Below are 20,715 nucleotides of genomic sequence, written 5' to 3' on the forward strand. Positions count from 1 at the left end.
TTGTTAAATTCACTTATGACAGTTTTTTGACATATATCAGTTTTGTTGTATTTTCTATACTCTTAGATTAAATTCGAGTTAACATTATGACAAATCCTAAATCAGTTATAGAAATAGAAGAAGAAATTGATGAAGATCCGACAATCCAAGGCTATGTTAGGAGTATTATTAGAAAAGAAGGAGTGTTCGCATCCCCTATAGACATAAATATAGCTACCACACACATAATTGAAACACCATTATTGGAATGGCATAATTTTGAAAATAGACCGAAGAAAATGAAAATAACAAATTCTGGTCACACTGGTAACAAATTTTGCTACTAAATTTCCCATCATCTGATAATAGTATTAGTTTCTAGTGATCATAAGTGCAAAGTGGTTTGAGGAACGCCCATATATAGATGGGGGACCATTAAAGGATAAGTACGTTTTTTCCCAAATACATTTCCACTGGGGCGTGAACGACATGGAAGGCAGTGAACACACAACAGACGGTATAAAACATTCCGCTGAACTTCATGTCGTTATGTTTAAAAGCAGTTACTTGACCCAAGAAGCCGCCTTAAAAGAAGAAGATGGAATAGTTATTCTGGTCTATTTCATTCGAGTGAGTATTCATTAATATTAAATTTATTCATTACATTTTCTTTTAACAGCTTCAAGGGGGAGAAAATCCAGTTTTCCAGTACCTTATGGATGCCCTTCCCAACATACAACAAGCCAACACTTCGTTTAAAATTACACCCATTCCTTTGTCGAAGATTGTTAAGCCGTTCGAGTCAGATTTTTTTTGTTATTGGGGTTCAGTTGTAACCGCCGAGTGTACGCATTTCGTCCTCTGGTTGATTGGACGAACACCAATTGGAGTTTCATATGAACAAGTAGTGTAAATGCAAATAATACTTTTTTAAGTGATACGTATGTTTTCCAGGTCAACTATTTACGAATGTTATATGATTCAAATAAACAACCTTTGAAGAAAAACTGTAGAAAGTTACAACCAGTTCAGAATAGAACTATTTTTCATGTAAATCCTTCAGGTTCAAAGTATGCCACCTTAAAACCGTTTGATAAAGAAGAGGATCTTTAATAAAATAAATTGAATAAAATTATTATTTAACACTCCCCAACACATCTGTATTATTTTGATAAATTAAATAAGCATTTTGTTTTGTAATCCAATGCATTGATTAAAACATGGTATAAAAATTTCTAATTAATATATTTACAGTAATGCATATACAAGTCTATATTTGTACATAAACAATTAAACATTAATCAGGTAGTGCTTTAATACAAATTATACTACAATAAGTGATTGTCACTCTTCTAACTTAATCTAAACTGCGTAATAACCAGTGAACAACGAAAATCCAAACATTGCATGAAAGTTCAATATTAAAATTTTATTGTCCAATAGAAAGTCGCCAAATAAACTTATGTATATTCACAATATGTCGCAAATAAAAAGAAATGTACAAATAGAAATAAAACAATTTTTGGACCAAGTCCGGTAAAAAAGTAATTACAAGTTTAAAAAAATGTACACCTAAAAAGTACATTAAGTTTGTATTTGTATACAATTGCCTAAAAAATCGAGATATTGCACAGCAATCTTAAAAAAGTATCCTTCAATGGTGTGGTAGTGAATATTGCGTAAGGCTGTAAAAAAGGCTCTGTCGGTGACACGAATGGAAAGTTCATTGTCACTCGTTTGTTTAACTAGCAATATAAATAACTATCACTCGCGATTTGTGAAAAAATAAATAACTGATAGGGATTATGTACAAAGTCGGTCGGGGAAACAACGATATTTTTGGTCCCTAACCTAAGCCACAAGTCCTTTCAAAGACATTATTATCAATTATATTTTCTCATATTCATTTATAACAAAATATATAAATGCACACACATATCTATCTTTCTATGGAATGTGTTTTTTATTTTCTACCTAATTTCTCATTGTGAGACGAATAAAAAATGGCACTGCAACAGTCTGTTTCAGTTCTAGTCGCTAGTAAAAAACAATCGTGAAACAATTATGTACACAAATTCTATGTATAGGAGCACGTATATAACAATTCTCGAGGGAGATTTCTAAAACCTCTAAACAATTATACATTAACTTAACAGCGTTTGTCCGAATAATAACTTAAATCCGCCCTAATTCATCCATTTGCGACAGTTCGGAGCGCCACACATGCATGATATCTTGTGTTGATCATCCTCAAATTCAAATTTATAATCGTAAGCCAGCTGGAACAGTAAAATGAACGTATATTTTTGTTAAGAACTGTTTATATAAATCATACCTCTTCTCCTCTATGTATTCTTCGTTTCGCAAATATAATAATCCTGATATCCCTGTCCACCTCCACAGTCTCAGCCACACAATTTGGGTTGCAAGAGTGATTGATGTACCGCGCCAAGCCTCCAGATAAAGTCGCGTCCACCACTCGTTCTTCGTCTAGTCTGAACATGTAAATACCCCTATTCTGTAAGGCAGAATAAATATTGATGATGAGTGTTAAAAAATGATTATTTTATTTAATTTACCTTTGCCTCGTATTGTTTTTCTCTGCATTCTGCTAATTCGCTTCTGATAATTTCTCCGATATATTCAATTACCATTGTGTGTTTCTCTAAATCTCTTGCCGCATACAGCCCTAGACCCTGGATTTTCGATCTACAACAAATTATTTTTAATTAAAATAAGTTTATTTTTATTTTCTAAAATTGTATGAACATGTGTTTTAGTAAGTGTTACTTACCAAATAGGTGAAAGGATATAAAATGTTTTGGTTTTTAATTGATATTTGTAAAATAAACTTACCTCGCCAAATACACATTGTTTCTCCATTCCTGTTTCATCTTCTTGTACTGACTACTTTTGGAGTGCACGAATTGCTTACTGTACGGACAGGCTGCCTCCCCCAGGGAGTTCATGGACGGCCCTGGGGGTGGCGTCGGTCCAAACATAGGTCTCGACGTTGCTCCACATGTTCTTTGCGTGTGGGGCCTCTTCCAGTGCTGTTGGTTCTTCAATCTGGGCTCGGTACGGGCTGCTCCCGATGGATTGATTGCCAGCGGCAATTCCAACAACGGATTCCGTCCGTACTTGAACTTATAGTCGGTTAAGGTGTCGATTCCTGGCAAACTTTCCAAAACTCTGACCACAGCTGGCTCCGTCAATCCGAACAGATCCTCGCCGGTTGCGAATTTGGGGAACATCTGCAAACATTGGTTGGCACGGCGCATCTGCGCTATTTGCTCTAGGATTTTACTCCACACGGCTTTGGGTGTTGAGTCCTTGAATTCCACGTCTTCCTCGTTGATCTCCTGTACGAGGACGCGGAACTCCGGTTTGCCGTTCGCGTCGTGTATGGAGCAGATGTAACGACAACGTTTGTTCAGACGTCGCATGCTCCAGAAGAAACGGACTATTTTGTAGCCTATCGGATAGATGTAATTGGGCGAGTGGAAGTTTTGCAACTGATGTGGTAGAATTTGACCGACGTTCAGAAATATTAAGCTGCCGACACGTAGAAGATTATTGGTCTCGGAATGGTGCATTACGGCAGCAACTTGTTTGTTTTCGTCCCTATTAACATACACACGTCTGGACACGGAGAGGGTTGTCAGTTCATTGTCCTTTTCGTTCTTGGGTACGTGTGCTGTGCAGTACACCGTCTTATTCTTGAAAAACACGCAGTTATCCTTTACTGCACAGTTCAGGTGGTAAACACTGGAACATCTTGTTTTAAAACATCGAATTGTTGCTCCCAGTTTATTGCAATGAATACAAGTGGTGGTCATGCTTTGGTGTAGTGCATTTTCTAAGTTCATAAGAGCACCATTTACGGTTTCATACACTCCATCGGACCATAGGCCACAGTTTAAATGCACCCATTTGTCCACGTCAAAGTTAAGCAGTCTACCAGCACCGTCAGCCACACTGTCACTTACACCCTGACAGAACATGCATTTACGAGTGTCATCGGGCATTTTCGGAGGTGTAACTGTTATGCCCAACCTATACAGTAATTCCATAATCTCCTTGTCGGTGGGTTTTTTGTACTTTTGTGGTGGTTGAACGCAACCAGGCGTCCACACCTTATACCTGATGTTCTTGTGCTTTTTTATGCCAGCGTTTGGAAGCGAATCACTTCTATTAAGTTTCATATAGTCAGATGGTTTCACAAACAAATTGTTGAAGTCTGAGCAGTCCATGGGTTCGTCTTTTTGAACTTCTTTCTCTATTTCCATTCTTCCAGCAACAATGTTCTTATTTTCGATGGAATCAGCGATTGTCTTCTTTTTAATCATGTTCAATTTATCTTGCGACAGGTGATCAATGATGGCGGCAGCCGCCTTATCTTCGGAAATTGATGGCGACCTATGCATTAATGCGAATTGCGTGTAACAGGTGACGCTACAGAAATATAATTCTTCACCGTCACTCAACAGCTCAGAGTCCTTGGCTAGGAACGGTAAATCCGACACTTTTCTTATAATCATGTTGTTTAAAATTACTACATCACAGTGCTTGCAGAACTTGGCGGCGCCGTTCAAAATACTTTGAATATCAATTGGTGTTCCCTCTTTTCCATCTTTGCCTTTTGTCCTGTAGAGACCCAACTTGTGGCTCGGAGGCGTACCTGCTCGTTCTACAATTTGATAGGTTTTTGGAGCCGGAATATGAAGTATGTTGGCTAAATCTCTCAGCACTCCCATAATATCCTCAGCAGCGGAAGATGTCAACGTCAAAGTGACAGTCACATTACCGTTGTCCTTAAGTGGTGCCTGTGGAGTTGACACAAACTTCTTATTGTAGATGTCCTTACATATATTTTCTTTGTCCTAAAAGGATAAACGAGATATTAATATATAGTTTAATAGTAGTAGTATTAATTTAATATATTTAAATTTAAATATATCTGCGAATACCAAATGAATATACACTTACCTCGGTATAATCTTTAAGATAAACGCCAGCAGGTTTCAGTCTGATTGGTATGGGGGCTATTAAAGGTATCTCCGGTGACATCCTGTCCTTTGGTGTTGCTTCATCTTCATCGCTGTCATCGTCGCTGATAAGTTTCAATCCCCGGAATTTGTTTACCGGATCCCAGCTGGTGCACTCCGGCGACGAGCTGCTCAACACTGACTCTGGCGTGTCATCTCTAGCGAACAAATCGAACCGTCTATCCTCTTCCGAATCAAATCTAATTGGCGGAAACTCTTGATCGTAAAACCCACGCTGTGTCGAAACCGGTGGAATTTCTGGTAAAGGATCTTCATCACCATGAGGTTTCGTACTGTAGAAATCGGTGAAACCAGGTACAACAGCGTTTCCATAAGTCCCCGTCAAATCGCCAAACCGGGAATCGTAGTCTCTGGTGCCCAATTTCGACATGTCTCCAGAACCGAAAACGGGTACAACACCGTAGTTTCTGTTTAAAATCGGTTCGGATACTGTCATTGGCAGTGGTCTAAGTTGAGCTAAAACACCGTCAATGTAAGAGTCGTAATCTTCTTCGATTTTCGAATTCTTTCTCGGTCGTTTCTTAGGTTGGCTTCCAGCAGCCTCTTTGTTCATGTTCTGATTCTGTCGTCGTTTTTGTTGATACTGTCTACGTTTTTGCCTTCTCAGTTCTTCCTTTTCAGCTAGTAGCCGCTCGTGGTCCATTGTATCCATTTCTTCTTTGACATGAAGATCTGGCCTACTATGATCTGAGACTTCTGAATGTTGAGAAGACTCATCCAAAAACTCCTTTTTGACATCCTGGGGTGTTGGTACAGGACTTTGATGTGGCAAAGACGACGGTTCTTTTTTAACAGTAAGCGGTGGAGTTTGTAAACTTGTGGAATCTTGACTGCAAGATGAACGAGGAGTTTGGGGCGATAACAGATCATCTCTGCTGGGTGTTCTACTAGGAGGTAAACACTTTTTAACGTCGATATGGAGTTGCTGAGTAGCAACTGTGGTAGCAGCTGACGTTGTTTGCACCTGTATAGGACTAGAAACAAATGAAGTTTCCCGTATGGGCATCCTTTGAGGCGGCGGTGGCTTTGGAGGTTGAGGTGGTGTAGTGACTGGTTGTGGTTCCGTCTTCACCACAGGAAGTAATGAAGACAATGTAGGTGTTACAGTCTTAGTAATCAAACTATCTGTATTAGAAATGTTTTGACTAGTTGGAGCAACAACAGCAGTAGACGTTGTTAAAGATGGTACTGGCGTTTGAGTGCTTGCACACGCAGTGTTCTGAAGTAATTTTTTGAGTAAAACGTTTTGTGAATCCTCCGTAACCCTATTTGAAAAAGGTGCTTGAATATTGGAAAATTTGCAACCTCCTAATTGTTCAACTTTAACATTCGACACGGACCCATTTTTGTCCTCTGTGTTATTCATTTCTTCAGACTTGTCCTCTATTTTAATTTCCTTAACTTCTTCAACAGCTTTCGTTTTCACTTTGGTTAATTGGGTATGTAACAAGTTTGTGGAAGAGATTGATCTGAACGTTCCTGTTGTTATGACTGACGATGTTTGCGGGTTCGCATTAGTAGTGGTGACAGGTGAAGTTACCACAGCATTCGGCTGTGCTTGCACCAGAGCGGTGTTAAAGCCCCTCGATATACTGACCGGGGTGGCCAGAAGACTGGCTGCAGTAATCGAATCTGGGGTTGTTTTAGTGGTGGGAGTAGCTGCTGGCTGATTCTGCAACATTGCTGTTAAAGTCAGTGACGGTTTTCTACTATCTCCATTGCTTGTCGTGGATGTAGATATGGATGAAGTTTTCATATTTGAAGTTGTTTGGGCTGCCATTACTATGTTTTGTTGTGAATTTGCAACTGTGGTAACTGGAGGCAGCTTAGGATGGTCGGGCATTAGGTGAATGCCTCCTACAGTACGATTTGTTAAAAAGTTTTGAAGGTTGTGGTTAACGGAAGACGTTGTTACGTTGGAAGTTTGCGTAACAAATGTTTGTGGTCTCGTTGGCACTATTTTTTGGACATTCGTCACTGGAATTTGTTTCATGTTTGGTACTATAACCGTATTAATTGTCGTAACATTTGGTACTTGCTGGATTATTCTCGCACCCGTAGAAGTAGTTGATATCTGACTGACGTTTATAATTTTTTGAGTGGTGACAGCTTTGACTGCATTGGAGTTTGTAGAAGAGCTCGTAGTAGAGGTCTGTAATGACAGCAAATTCCTCAGTTGTTGAGAGGCATTAGCCATGTTGGTGGTCATATCCGTGGGTGACAACGGCGATAATTGCGGAACTGTCGACGACTTGGTAGTTGCTGTAACGGCCACTTGTATTTGTGTAGTCTCAGGTTTAACTGGAGCCGGTTTCGGCTTATTATCCTCAGCTGTAGTCATAACGGTTGTGCATGTAGGAGAGTTGAATGATTGAGCAGTAGTGGTTTTCAGCACTTTCTGCTCAAGAATTGATGGTGATTCTGCCGTGATGTTTTCAATCATATCCAACACATCTTCGATCGAATCAAAGCCCGGAATGCCTGTATCGTGCCTTCGACTTTCGTATTCTCTTAGAGCAATATCGTCCAACATTTGTTCCTGCGAAGGTGTAGGGGACGGAATTGAAATCACCACAGACTTTGTGTCATCGGCTGCGTTTTCATCGGCGTCTGTTGTAGCCGTGATCTGACGACGATTCTGGGACGTTTCCTGTACCACTTGTGCGGTCATTTTGAGTTCTGGAGTGTTGTGTATTATGACTGGTGAAGAGGTTCTGGCTATTATGGGGCTAGGAACTCGCTGCGGTTTCGCTATTAGATTCGAAATTTTAACGTTTTCTAATTTGTGAACAATAGGGATATCTCGTTTATCCTGCTTTTTTAAGTCGTCTTCTGACTTTTCTTTTGAATTTTGTGTAGTTTTATTGAACATGACTATATTATCTGATTTAACTGCTTTAATTATTCTGAAGGTCTCAGTTTTGGGGAAAACTGGAGGTTTAGATTCTTCCACAGGTGGTGAATCTATTTTTGATTTTTCATCGGACGAGTCTTTAGATTTAGAGTCATCCTCATAGTTGAAAGAGCTGTCTGGTGATACAGAATCATCTTCGAAAATTTTCTTTGGCAAACCGCTATCGTGTGTGGTCAGAGATATAGACTTGTCGATGACCTTAACATTTTGAAGATGCCGAACGGCACTGGCACTTATAACAGGTACAGTAAACTTGGAAGTGGGCAACATTGAGGCAATTTGAGAAGAATTTGCACTCACTATAGTTATGGCGGGAGATCCGGCAGCTGTTACTATTTTTGGACTGAGCACGTTACTTCGCACGGGGCTATGTGTTAATATAATACTGGTTACTTTTGTAGTCTGAGTTGTATTTACGATTTTGGCATTTTGAGCTAGAATTACCTCTTTTGCACTGTTATCTGTTTTCATAATATTCTGGACAATTGGAGAAGTTATCAAGGATATTTTTGATGGCAACTTGTGAATGTTCGTTATACGTGGAGAATTTGTGGGCGTAACTTGTGCAGATGAAGTTGCAGTAGTTTTAGGAGGAAAGCTAAATACATTTGGTGCCGCATATTTATGTATCTCGTTTATATGCTTGGTAGTCTTTGCCTCATTTTTAAGTTTCTCTTTTCTCGAGCCCTCATCAATTAACTCCTCGAAATCTTCTTTGGTAGAAATAGACTCTTCTGGAGTGATGAGAATTTCGCCTTCCTCGAAATTCGCATCTTCCTCACTCGGTTCGGTGAAATGATCCACATTCATTTCCTCAGGGGAATCAGGATCTGGATCATTCAACGACAACAGTTGATCAGTTGATACTATATTATATTTTTTGGTTTTGCCTTGCATAATATACTCATCATCGCTAGTTGTAGGACTTCGTATAACAATGTGCATATTTTCGCCTTGGAACTCTTCTACCTCTTCTTCGACCACCATATTCCCCGGAAATAGTAGATATTCGTCAGTTATTTGATCAGATTCTAGAGGACTGGAAAGATCCTCTGTTAAGTCATTCTGCGACAAAGTTTCAATTTCGATTTCATCTGCATCATTTTGTTGTGCAACCGAATTCAGAGAAACTTCGCCAGATAATACTGTATTGTTGTCATCATCATAGTCCATTATCTCATGCAATTGTTTATGCTCTGGGCTATGTAATATCATTATTCTTTCCCTCATCTTATCCTTAGAATCATCTAAAATTTTCTTTGGCAAAGTTTTCTGTATAGAGTTCCTACTTGTTGTAGCCATAGGCGGCGGTGTACCTGGTGGCGGAGAGGAACTATCTTCAAATTCGTTATAATCAGAACTCACCAGCGAACTAACTTTGTTAGCTGTGAATGACTGTAAATTTGTCTTGGCAGGGGATTTCTTCTTCAAAATCGAGACTTTGCTTAAATGTGATTCTTTTTTGTTTTTTAAAGGAGCACCTCCAACCGTCCCTTCCGGTGTTATTGGTGTGGGTGTAGCTGGCTTAGGAGTGGCTCCACTAGTAGCTGTTGCTGATGCAGGGGGTGTCGGCACTCTTTTAGCGCCTCTGCCGAATCCTCCCCACATGGGCGATCCACCTCTTAATCCTAGTTTAAAATAAGTAAATTTCTCCGGTGGAAATGGTATTGGATTCGAGGGATCTTTGGTATTTCCACCACCTCCATCTGATGGAATGGGATTGTTGGAATTACGCGGATTTCCACCACCTCCATCCATATAGGATTGGCCCATCGGACTAGCATGCATGTTTTCCTGCATCAATTGGCCGTCATTCTGTGGAGTATATGGTGTCCTTGGTGTCCCCGGATTCTCTACACTTGTAGGTCTGTCAGGCATGGCTGGACTACCGGAAGCGCTCGGTGGTCTGCGCATGCTCATCGGAGAATGTGTTTGACTTATCATGGGACTTATCGGCATTGGTGAATTAGATGATTGATACTGCTGATTCGTCATGGGACTGTTAGGTGGTTGACCCAGACTTTGATGGAATGCTGGACTTCTTGCAGCCGGAGAACTAGGTGGCTGTTGATTGTTAAACGAGACCATGGGACTTTTAGGAGGCATAGGTGATGCTGGCATTGAGTGCGGCGACATTATCTGTTGAGTAACTAGCGGACTTTTTGGAGGCATGGGAGACTGAGGAGGATTTTGTTGTGGCTGTTGCTGTTGCTGTTGTTGTTGAGCTTGTTGCTGTTGCAATCGTCCTTGGAGCACCATTTGTTGCTGTTGTTGTAGCTGTTTCTGCTGCATTAACATGGCTTGGTGCTGCTGAGGTGTCAGTGGTTGAGAATGACCTAAATTCTGCTGTTGCTGTTGTTGCTGCTGCTGCTGTTGCTGGTGTTGTTGCAACCTTGCTAACGTTTGTCTATGTTGGAGTAACTGTGCGGCCCTCTGAGATTGTAATAAATTCTGATGATCTTGGTTGTTACCATCTTGGTTTTGTGGCTGCTGCTGTTGTTGTTGTTGATGCAAAACTTGTTGTTGTAGTTTGTTTTGCAACAACTGCTGTTGGGTAATGTTCAACTGTGGCCCCGGTGGACTATTAAGTGGCGACGGGGTACCCGATTTTTGCTGTTGAAAATTTAACAGTGCGTTCTGAGAAAAATTCTGCATTCGCACCCTCTGCTGCAATGCTGCCATCTCAGAAGGATTGCGTGCGAAGCGCATCTGATTCGGGTTGCCCTGACGTATATCTGTGTACGCCACTGGACTCGTCACCACTCTTCTGTGTTGCGGTGACGTCATACGTGGTGCTGGAGGTGGTAAACAAACTTGAGAAGGTGACGGTGATGGCGCTGGACTTCCATCTCCTAGATAAAATTAATTTATAAATTACATAATTTCAATTTAATGTTAATTTAATATTTACATATAAATTTATTACAATTATTACCTTGAGAATGAGGTGTACCAATCCTAGGTGATGGTTGCATGGGCGACATGCCGCCGCCTACCATCCCACCTGGGCTCTGCAGAATGCCAACCACAGATCCCGGGCCTGGCGAGTGCGCCACCAGAGGACTTGGGCTGTGCATGGGACTGCCGAGCTGTTGCTGTTGTTGCTGCTGTCCCATGGGTGAAGCCGACGGACTCATCATCATGGGCGATTGCGCAGATTGGCTACCATGGTGAACGGGCGAGGAAGTGGGTGGGGCTCCCAAAGGCGACTGGATCTGTTGCTGCAAGGGGCTATGCCCGCCTGCAGGATTCTGCTTCGCTTGCTGCTTGTTCCGGTATTCCTTCATATAGACCAGTAAGGGTAATGACAGATTACATAAAAGATATTTCGATCATTATAGACAGTGCTACTGATTAGGTACAACATGTCTAATATCCGCACACAACTAAGTTTAGATCATCCACATGGTTAACGATATGAGTGGGTACAAATATTTTACAATATTCAATGTTAGAGGGTTGGAAGATATTAAAATATTTCTTTTTTTAATTAATTAGTATCGTTGAATATGTCGAGGTTTTGTTTTTGATAGAATCGATTAATCTATGGTAAATGCACTCGCTACGGTGTTTTCTACTTGGTATGTGGTGCTCTATAGTTAACGTGCTGGACCTCTATAGTCATATAGCAGTGCCTATAAATGGATAGATACCTGTATAAGCATGCCGTGCTGCCGGTTCTGCTTCCTAGTCGATTCGAGCTGCTTTTGTAGCAACGCTTGTTCAGTAGAAACTCGCTGAAGTTCATTTGCGTCGGCTTCTGGTAACTGGTTGCCCGATTTCTTGAGCTGACGCTGTTTACTATTCAACGACTGGAACATATCGACCGTGAACAATGTTGTTATATTTAAAACAAATGATGGGTTTAATATGGCTTTATTTGTTCTTGGTATTCGAAAGAATCAGATTAATGGCGATCATTGTAATGGTACATAGAAAAATGGAAGTAATTATTTATTATCTTCTCTAAATTCAAAAGTACATTGAGATGTTATCATTTAATAAAAAACTAATAAGTTATAATCTACCCTTAAACAACAATCGCCTAATGTTTGGTTTGCTATGATTGTAAAGAGTAAGAAGAACAAAGCACTTACTGTATAGTGTCGGGTACATTGTAATACGCTAAAGACTGTGCGAGTAAAGTACTAAACAGGAGGAACATGGTCATTGTTGATTTGCATGCGTGGGGTATCAGCTACAAAAACCTTGCATTCGCACAAACTAACCTTTCTAATTTTCCTGAGTTTCTGGACTTCGGTCTCATAATATTTGAGCTGTTGCGTGAGCACGTTGTTTTGGTGATTGAGCCATTGCTCGTACACCATCTGTGTTTGTTTGTCTTGTTCGGTGACGATGTTCTCGGGCGGCAAGGGCGGCGCCGGCAACAAGTTGGCCGAAAACGCTCTTGGTTCGGTTGTGACAGTGTTGGCCTGGGCGGGCGTGGGAGCGGCAGCGGGACGGGCGGGCGCTTGCCATTGTGGGGGCGCGGGGGCCGGAGCCGGCGCCGCTCCCATTCCGCTGAAAACGTCCGCCTTGAGACGCTCAAAGTCTTGGTCGCTAAGAAGGGACTCTGAGCCTGCGGCGGACGAATCTGCCGACGCGCCCGATGTCGAGGACGTCACCTCCTGGTGGTGCTGTGCTGCGGATGTCTGGGTCTGTTGTTGTTTTTCCTGTTCACGCTTCTCTTGCTCTAGCAGTTCCTCCAGCAGCAACGGCTGCTCCTAAACACCCGTCATCAGTGCGGATTTGTACTAACTGAATTTTCGCCACACCCTCGTTTCAATGCACACGAAGCCATACACCGAATTGGCATTTGACGAGTTGGTAAAATTTAGTAAAATCAAACAAAAAAATTCGTCCTTTATCAACTTATGTAAACGTGATTAACATTAATTTTATACTGATAAATTATAATCAATAATTTTGAATAATTAGTTCTAATATGGAATATATAAAACTTGATCATAGGACAGTTCACACAACAATTGCCATTTAGTCAGAAGCAATTAGAATGCTAGATGTTGGAAAATTGTTTCCCACGATTGACGGTGACTAGTTGGAAAGTGTTTTGCGAATTGAGATCTCATATTAACCAACTCACAAAGCCACTTAAATTGTGAAGTGGGGAAGTATTATCTCCTTTAACCTTACGCGAACGACCAACCGAAACTACTCTACGATAAGATTTGAGAATGAGGGAAAGTTCTCAAGTTAATTAAATTACTATTAATTTTCTAAATAGGGGATAAGTGAACTAGAAACTTGCAGTAGAGGGAAATGTGTGATTAAGTATGTTCTTTGTGGCGAAATCGATGTGTGACCCAAGATTAATTCGTTTGCATGCACAGTGCACTGACTACAGATTATACACTCCATTCTGGTCCAAATATATTATTTAATATATATTTTTTAAATTATGTATCCAACCTTTTGTTGGTTTATCAAAAAAATAGCTCTAGAACTAAATTTGGACCAATATGAAGCGACGGGTGTTAATGTGCTAGTCGAGTGAGACGCATAACTTCGAACTGGAGGGTGCGCCGATGACGCGCGTCTCAATAATTTTCGATCATAATTTTGAGAGGGAAGAGTGGAAAGTGTCAGTTTTGGGGGTCTCGAATCTGGCTCACCTCGAGGAGCAGGGGCCTCCGTTGCAAGTGGGGGGGATGTTGCACGGGCAGGCCCTGCAGTGCCATAGGATGCACGTGTCTCACCGGCAGATGACCAGGCCCCATTCTCAATCCCGTCTACCACACACATGCAATGAACAAATACCGTACACCTCAACCAAAAGTTAGTACTACAGGGATTACCGCGCACCAGTCGCTAGTTTTGCGTGTTGTTGTCGCAAACGAAACCTCACAGGTCAATAAATAAAAAATTGTCGTTCCTGTGAGGGCTCTTTGCACTCAATACCAAAATTTGAAGCAAGATATATAATAAAAGAAATATATCAAATTTTGGTACAAACTGTATGATTCAACAACACTTATTAGTTTTAATTTTTAGTTAGATCATATATTGATGTTATCATTACACAGTACTTCGTTCAATTATTCTCTGACAAATGTAATCATAATTAGAACGATGTCTGCGCAAATGCTCAGCAAAATCACATATTAATAAAAACACTGTAAACATCTCAAAAACAACGGTAAAAAAATGGAAGCATGCTTTCGACCTCCCTAGAGATCCATGCTTATGGTCTGGGCACCTACCTGTTGCGGAGGCTGTTGCTGTTGGGGCGGCGGACCGGCCGCGTTTCCAGGATATGGAGGCGGCGGCACCGGATATGGCGGTGGCGGAGTTGGAGGCACTGCCATCCGCTGCGGTGGCGGTTGCAACGCGCCAACGCCCGGATGGTGGACATGCTGTCCCTGTTGGTTAACTGCGATCATACGAGGCACTTGCTGGCCCAATCGCATCTGTTTCTGGTTTTGTTGCACTGTAATTTAGGTTTAGTAATAATTACGACTTTGTTACATCATTTTAAAATAAAAGTGAATTGGAAATAAAACTTACAATGTTGCATAAGTAGTCTATGTTGGTAATTATGTGGCACTTGAAACTGCACTTGATTGTTGGGTTTCACGATGCCTACGAGACCGTCAGAAGTTGTCAGTTTAGACCCGGGTGGCATGGGTCTACCCTGACTAGCAGCCAATTGAACCTGTTGGAGAATCAACACGGGAAAACAAATCAATAAAAGAGAAACGCTCATATACGAATTGCTCAACCAACCTGGTGCATCATTTGTTGCTGAATCTGTTGCGGTGTCAATTGAAGTTGAGGTTGCTGTTGTTGGGGTTGAGGTTGAGGTTGAGCTTGAGGCTGAGATTGCGGCTGGGACAATGACTGTTGCTGTACCACCTGCTGTTGTGATTGGGGCGTTGACAATGGCGGAGGATGTGGCGTCATGTTTCCGACCATTTGGGGTATTCTTGGCGCCATTTCAACTATGAAAATATATTATAATAGTTAAAAGAGAAATTTATGGCAAAATAATGAAACAAGAATTAAAATTTTACCTTTATCCTTTGATTCAGACGTCGTAGACTGTGGTTGCGACGTAGGTTGTGGTCGCAATCGTGGCTCACCTTCAGTCTTAGGCGCATCGGGTTTTCCATCCTTTTTGACTGGCTCTTCCTCCAGATCTAGATCCAAAAATATATTGGACTTTTCACCTGCAAGTGCTTCCAATTCAGGATCTGCGTATTCCAGAATGTTAAAGTCTGCACCCATTTCGTCTAAGAGCATGTCATCATCGTCAAGCCCCAGGATGTCGTTCACGCTTGTAAGTTCTGCCATACCACCAGATTCCTGATAAAAATTTCATGTTAATGCATCAGTCATATATAAAATGCAAAATATAACTCACCTGTTCTAGCTTCTCCAATTCTGCTGTGACATTGTCAGGAATTTCTTGTTCAGTGGAGGCTGCAGGGTCATTACTGACAACGGCAGGTGTAGTCGGTCCAGTAGGACGTTGCTGAGGCACAATGGCACCTTGAGGAGCCGGTAATCTAGGTTGTTCTACAGGAGCACGGTTAACAAAGTGTTGTTGTGGTTGTTGTTGAGTGGTCTGTGCCTGTTCAAATTGTTCTACTGAAACTGGACGCGGAGGGAAACGCACAGCGTTGCCCATAAATTGATGTTGCATCTGAGGCGCGCCACCTGTTTGTTGCTGCTGTGGAATACCCTGAGGATTGGCGGCTGCCGTGTGCAGAAGACGCTGCTGCAAAATTGCCATATTGAAGTCAAAAAACAGTGCAAAATTTACATATAAGTTACATTTAAAATTTAAGTTACTATTATTTACCTGTTGATGCTGTTGCAATACCAATCTCATCCTTCCTCCGTCCATTCCTTGAAGCCGTTGATCTATCGGTTGCATTCTCATACCTATAACTCCCCTAACTACACCCTGTACTGGGCCTCTAGGTCGGGCAATCGCAGGCGGTAGAGGTTGTCTAAAGGTGGTATCGGCAGTCGTGCCCGTAGTTGTCTCTACCTGGGCCTCCTGTCCCTCAGTGGGCGGCCAGATGCGTTGCAATTTTCCCTGTGTCATCTGCTGATCGTCTATTTTTTTGAATTGCTGCTGTTGTTGTTGCTGCTGCTGCTGCCGTTGTAAGAGTTCTCGCAGCTGTCGACTTAATTCAGGACTGCTTGCATTTGTAGAGGCAAAACCAGGCTAAAAAATTGAAAAAAGTTAACATTTTGTAAATAAAGGAAATCAATTCATAGTTACCTGTAACTGGGGTCTAGGCACACCGAATGAGGGTCTAGGCGTGCCTGGCTGATGAGCATACGGATCGGGTAGACGAGGTGCAAAACCAGGTTTTGGCGTACTCGGTTGTTGTGCGTAGGGATCGACAGTTGCTGGATCGGGCGTAGCCGGCTGTTGAAAGTCGTGTGACGTTTGCGCAGGCGTCGGTGCCCTTAACTGACCGCCGTTGGGTCCTGCAGCACCGCCAGGCATTGCAAACGTCGGTGATTTTATACCCTGCAGATTGATGTACTGACGCGAACTAGGTGACGGTGAGGTCACAGGACTGAGTTCTTGAGGCGTGGTACTCTGCATGGGACCACCGGGCTGTTGATCTTGGAACATAGACTGGGTGGGATCCACGATTTGACGTTGAACTCGAGCAATGGCTAAATTAGGAACTATATTTAGTTTAGAATATATTTAATATCACATCACACTTCTGGGTTTCTTACTAATAATTATTTTAGGGTTGTCACTTTCTTATGATTACATTACAACCCTATTTTTAAAGGAGAACCCAAAAATTAATATTATCAACCAGGAAATAAAATATGTTTACTTCTGGCAATGGAGTATATTATTTAAACTTTCTGTAAATGTTACCTTGTACTCTTTGTTCATGTATAACGTTTTGCTGTTGCTGTGCCTGTTGTTGCCTTAAAGCTTGTAATTGTTTCCATTGTCTTTCCTGTTCTGCTTCCCTTGCAGACTTCTGCTGTGAAGCCAACTTTTCTTGATCCTACAATATTATTTATTGAAAATATACCACACATTTCCAAGCTTTAAATACCAAGTTATTTTAGTATCTAGTGCATATTTAATCAACAAAATACAGTGACGCTTATTAAGCAGTTCAACAAATATTTTACTGACCAAATTGTATAAAAATACTGAGTAGAGTACGCTGTACTCTGCTGTTTACAAATTAATAAAACTACTACCACCATACATTAAAAAACACAAATGTATTCACCAATAAAAAATAAATTACCATAATCTGAAATTAATATAATTAAGCCCATGCTGAAAACACATTATATTTCTGCCTTTTAATACCTTCACCAAAGTTCATATAAACAGTGACAGGAGTGCTATATAATGTTAAATACATGCAAAATCACAATAAGGTATTGGAGGGGATTCGTTCATAGAAAAAGGATTTTGGAGTAGGTTTACAATAATATGATATTTTGATAGTTAATATGTGAACTACAAACCAAAATGGGTTAGTCATATTAACCGTAGCTCTGATATCTGATAATCAGTTGAGGGAGGTATTGGAAAATAAATTGGGAAAAATGAATCGGTTTTTAAATACGTATATCGTCGGGATCAAATTACAAAAACAAAACGACATGCTCAAAAAAATTACTTTTCAAACGAGACAATGTTACAAATGCAATCACGGAGATAAAACAATGACATTTTTTATTTATTAAGTTTACTTGATGTTGGTTGTTTGATGTATTTACTATTATAAATGTGATTGCATTCATTTAACCATCGTACGGAAAAAAATCGATATTAAAACATTCTCAAAACAAAATAAAAAAGAAGCCTGCGAACTCAAAAACGTAGTGGAAAACTCATCAACTTCGAATCTATGAATCAAAACTCAAATTTAACAAAACAAGAGTATCGGGTGCACACTGAACGACAGAGTGAACGGAGTTCTCACCGGTTGCGACGGCGGCTGAGGTTCATAGCTTTCCTGACAGAGGGAAGGTAGCGTGCGCATGATTTCCGAAGGGGTCAGCACCCGAATCTGCTGATCAGTGGCCGCGACCGTCGCTAGGGCCGGCGCCCTCGACGACGGCACCACCGCCATTACCGCACCCTGTTCCGGGTCGCAGCGAGGCGGTGGCAGGGGCGGCTGAGGTTGGTAATTCGGATTGACTGTGACGTTCGGAGCCGGACCGACATGGTCGCCCGGTCCAGCAAAGTGACCGTGTACGGTGAACTGTTGATGGGTGGGCGGCGATGCCGGAGGCATTTTGGGTGGGGTTGTATTGGGTGTGGTCGGTGTGGAGGTAGTGGTGAGAGGGGGAGCGGTTACAGACACAGAGCTAGTGGAAGCGGTGGTTAGTGTGGGCGTAGGCCTCTGTATGGTGCACACCTCTGAGACTGATGACGGGACGACCGCGACTGACGTCGTCTGGGTGGTGGCGACGGGTGCGACTGCGGCTACTGCGGCCGCAACAGCCGCTACGGCGTTCTGTTGCTGCTTGCTGGCACCGACCGCCGTCTGCGGCGTGCTGGCGGAGCCGCCCTCCTTTGCTGACTGGGACTATAAACGGACATTGGGGAACGGTCACACAAATGTGTACAATGTATATAATAAGTCATATATAATATCACATTCATTTGTGCTTACAAAATGAGAAAATGCTTTTTATATATATTTCAATCAATAGTATATGACTTAAAATACGTCGCACACAGAAATGCTACTTGGTTTCAGTTCAAACAGAAAGCGGGCATGCCTGAGGTAGGGCTCACGTGGTACAACACACACTCAATGCTCAAGTGTTGTTAGTGACAACCCGCTAGCCGAGCCGGTTCAAGCTCTCAATGAACATGCTGGGCGAACGATGAGAGACGTACAGGAAAAACTGATTTCGAACTAAAATTAATCAAGTTAATATCGCACTATTATGTTTCATTAACATTGCCAATACATATCTCATCGTCACCAGATGTATTGTTTATTTAGTCACTTTTTTGTTGCTACCTATTTTTAGGGCTTTCATTTCAAAACATTAATAAAATTATACGCAATACGATTTTTAAATAAAGGCTTTTAAAACAAACAATTTATAATAACATTTAAAAATATTATTTAAATTAACAGAGGAATGCGAAGTTTTTCAATTATTAAAGTTAAATTTCTTTATTTCAAAATTATTTTTGAAATAATAAAAAAAAAACCAAATGATTAAATTCTGAAACAGTAAGCAACACTGCAAATAGACAAAATAACATATTGTATAAAAATACATTTTTAATTTTAGAAAATATGAAATAATTAATAATTATATTAAAATATAAAATGTCTGTGAACTATAGAGCAATATCTGTAAGGTACAAAAGAGTGAATCTTTTGTTTTATATTATTTAAAAATGTTATAAAAAGATAATTCTCTGTTGTCTTTACAATAAACTGCTCCATCATATTATAGAAATATTCAAGTTTTCGAATATTTGGTTTTCAATTATGTTATTTATCACAATTAAAAACACAGAAAGAGAAAATATCGAAAACGTAACTCTAGTTTTCATGTTAAATCGAAAGAAAAATATTAATAAAAGACTGACCTGTTGCGTTTTCTTCATTCTGAGTTGACTTCTGTTGTCTCTAGCTTGTTGTAGGAAAGGGGCTTTCTGTTCTTGACTCAGCGTCCTCCATTTTTTTAGTATCTGTTTATACCTATCATTCCAGCTAGGATATTCGGATTTCCATTCCGGATGTTTGACATTGGCGTATAGGACAGCAGAAATAGTAGCTCTTTCGCCCAGACTCTCGTCCGCCTTCATTTTATCGGAAGAACGTTGGTTATAAGTGGACTGAACACTAGGACCCGGTTCCATGTCCGAATTATCGGCCACGACCCACGGACTTTGTGGTTCAGAAAATGCCGGACTAAATTGGGGACTACTGTAAAAATTTAAAAGTTTAATAAAAATATTAAAGTAAAATCTTTTTAAACTTACTTGCTATACTCAGAATGATAAGGTGATTGTGGAGGAAAACTGTGCGGAGAGTTAAGGGTTGTTTGACTAACGTTGGGCAAAGTGGTAGGTCGAACCACATTATTCATCATTGACATTGGACTGGGCATCGGATTTTGTTGGGCAGGACTAGGCTGAAACACATTTCCAGTCTGCATAGGAAAGATGCTGCTCTCTTGGGACTCTTGCGATTCATCAGTTAATACACCCTGAAAGTAAAAGAAAAATAACGATAATGAGGAACGTTATAAAGACACAAAAAATTTAATGTATGATATAAACGTGAGGAATTGCACCAGAACGTACCTTGAAAATATCCTCAACGTCTTTGCTGTTTATATTCGGAATGCCTTCGAAGTTAAAATGTGAGGTCAAAATATCGCTAAGTTCGTCCTTTGTATCTTTCGAGTTACTCGAACTGCCTAACGTATCACCTAACTCTTCTTCAGGTAGATTTGAATCAGTCAACACATCTAACGATTCTGTAGTTTTCGCAAGATCTTCGTCGTCTTCATTTATAATGCTATTGACAATATCGTTGTCATCGAGGAAATCTCCTGGCAAAGCCAATACGTCCTTGAGATCCTCCGTGTTGTCGTCCTCTTCTGTTTTAGGAACAACCGAAAGAGATTTGTCATCTAATTTTGAGTGGGAAGACTTTGGATCAGACAAATCCGATTTTTTGGGAGCTGCAGCAGCAACGGCCCTCAGTTCGTCCTAGAAACAGATACAGAGTAATTGTGACGTGTGGT

The 20,715-nt window shown here is 40.9% G+C and overlaps 2 protein-coding genes across 10 annotated transcripts in view; one reads left to right on the forward strand and one right to left on the reverse strand.

The window, feature by feature from the left end:
- Positions 1-50: 50 nt before the first annotated feature.
- On the forward strand, positions 51-1,132 carry LOC109607417 (carbonic anhydrase 3). Its single transcript, XM_020023900.2, has 4 exons — positions 51-306; positions 362-609; positions 659-883; positions 934-1,132. Exons 1-4 carry the CDS (start codon positions 87-89, stop codon positions 1,090-1,092), a joined length of 852 nt encoding a protein of 283 aa, XP_019879459.1. The 5' UTR covers positions 51-86; the 3' UTR covers positions 1,093-1,132.
- Positions 1,133-1,205: 73 nt separating this feature from the next.
- Positions 1,206-20,715, reverse strand: part of LOC109595746 (histone-lysine N-methyltransferase 2C-like) — a 30,230-nt gene continuing 10,720 nt past the window's right edge. For 5 of the 9 annotated variants that reach the window (XM_049965201.1, XM_049965200.1, XM_049965205.1 and 2 more), the window contains 21 exons: positions 20,270-20,680; positions 19,946-20,172; positions 19,550-19,889; positions 18,351-18,521; positions 16,838-16,973; positions 16,214-16,632; positions 15,785-16,156; positions 15,344-15,700; positions 14,994-15,285; positions 14,707-14,921; positions 14,488-14,635; positions 14,184-14,410; positions 13,596-13,712; positions 12,192-12,680; positions 11,616-11,774; positions 10,898-11,243; positions 4,969-10,814; positions 2,836-4,862; positions 2,559-2,688; positions 2,315-2,497; positions 1,206-2,258 (listed from right to left, as the gene is read on the reverse strand). In XM_049965201.1, coding sequence (XP_049821158.1) covers positions 2,166-2,258; positions 2,315-2,497; positions 2,559-2,688; positions 2,836-4,862; positions 4,969-10,814; positions 10,898-11,243; positions 11,616-11,774; positions 12,192-12,680; positions 13,596-13,712; positions 14,184-14,410; positions 14,488-14,635; positions 14,707-14,921; positions 14,994-15,285; positions 15,344-15,700; positions 15,785-16,156; positions 16,214-16,632; positions 16,838-16,973; positions 18,351-18,521; positions 19,550-19,889; positions 19,946-20,172; positions 20,270-20,680 — 12,705 coding nt within the window. In that variant the 3' untranslated portion in view covers positions 1,206-2,165. Of the gene's footprint in view, positions 2,259-2,314; positions 2,498-2,558; positions 2,689-2,835; positions 4,863-4,968; positions 10,815-10,897; positions 11,244-11,615; positions 11,775-12,191; positions 12,687-13,595; positions 13,713-14,183; positions 14,411-14,487; positions 14,636-14,706; positions 14,922-14,993; positions 15,286-15,343; positions 15,701-15,784; positions 16,157-16,213; positions 16,633-16,837; positions 16,974-18,350; positions 18,522-19,549; positions 19,890-19,945; positions 20,173-20,269; positions 20,681-20,715 lie in introns of all 9 variants that reach the window. The other 4 variants (XM_049965202.1, XM_049965203.1, XM_049965207.1 and 1 more) reach the window with 4 other exon arrangements.

The sequence above is a fragment of the Aethina tumida genome, chromosome 3 (assembly GCF_024364675.1).
Source record: "Aethina tumida isolate Nest 87 chromosome 3, icAetTumi1.1, whole genome shotgun sequence".
Classification (NCBI taxonomy): domain Eukaryota; kingdom Metazoa; phylum Arthropoda; class Insecta; order Coleoptera; family Nitidulidae; genus Aethina; species Aethina tumida.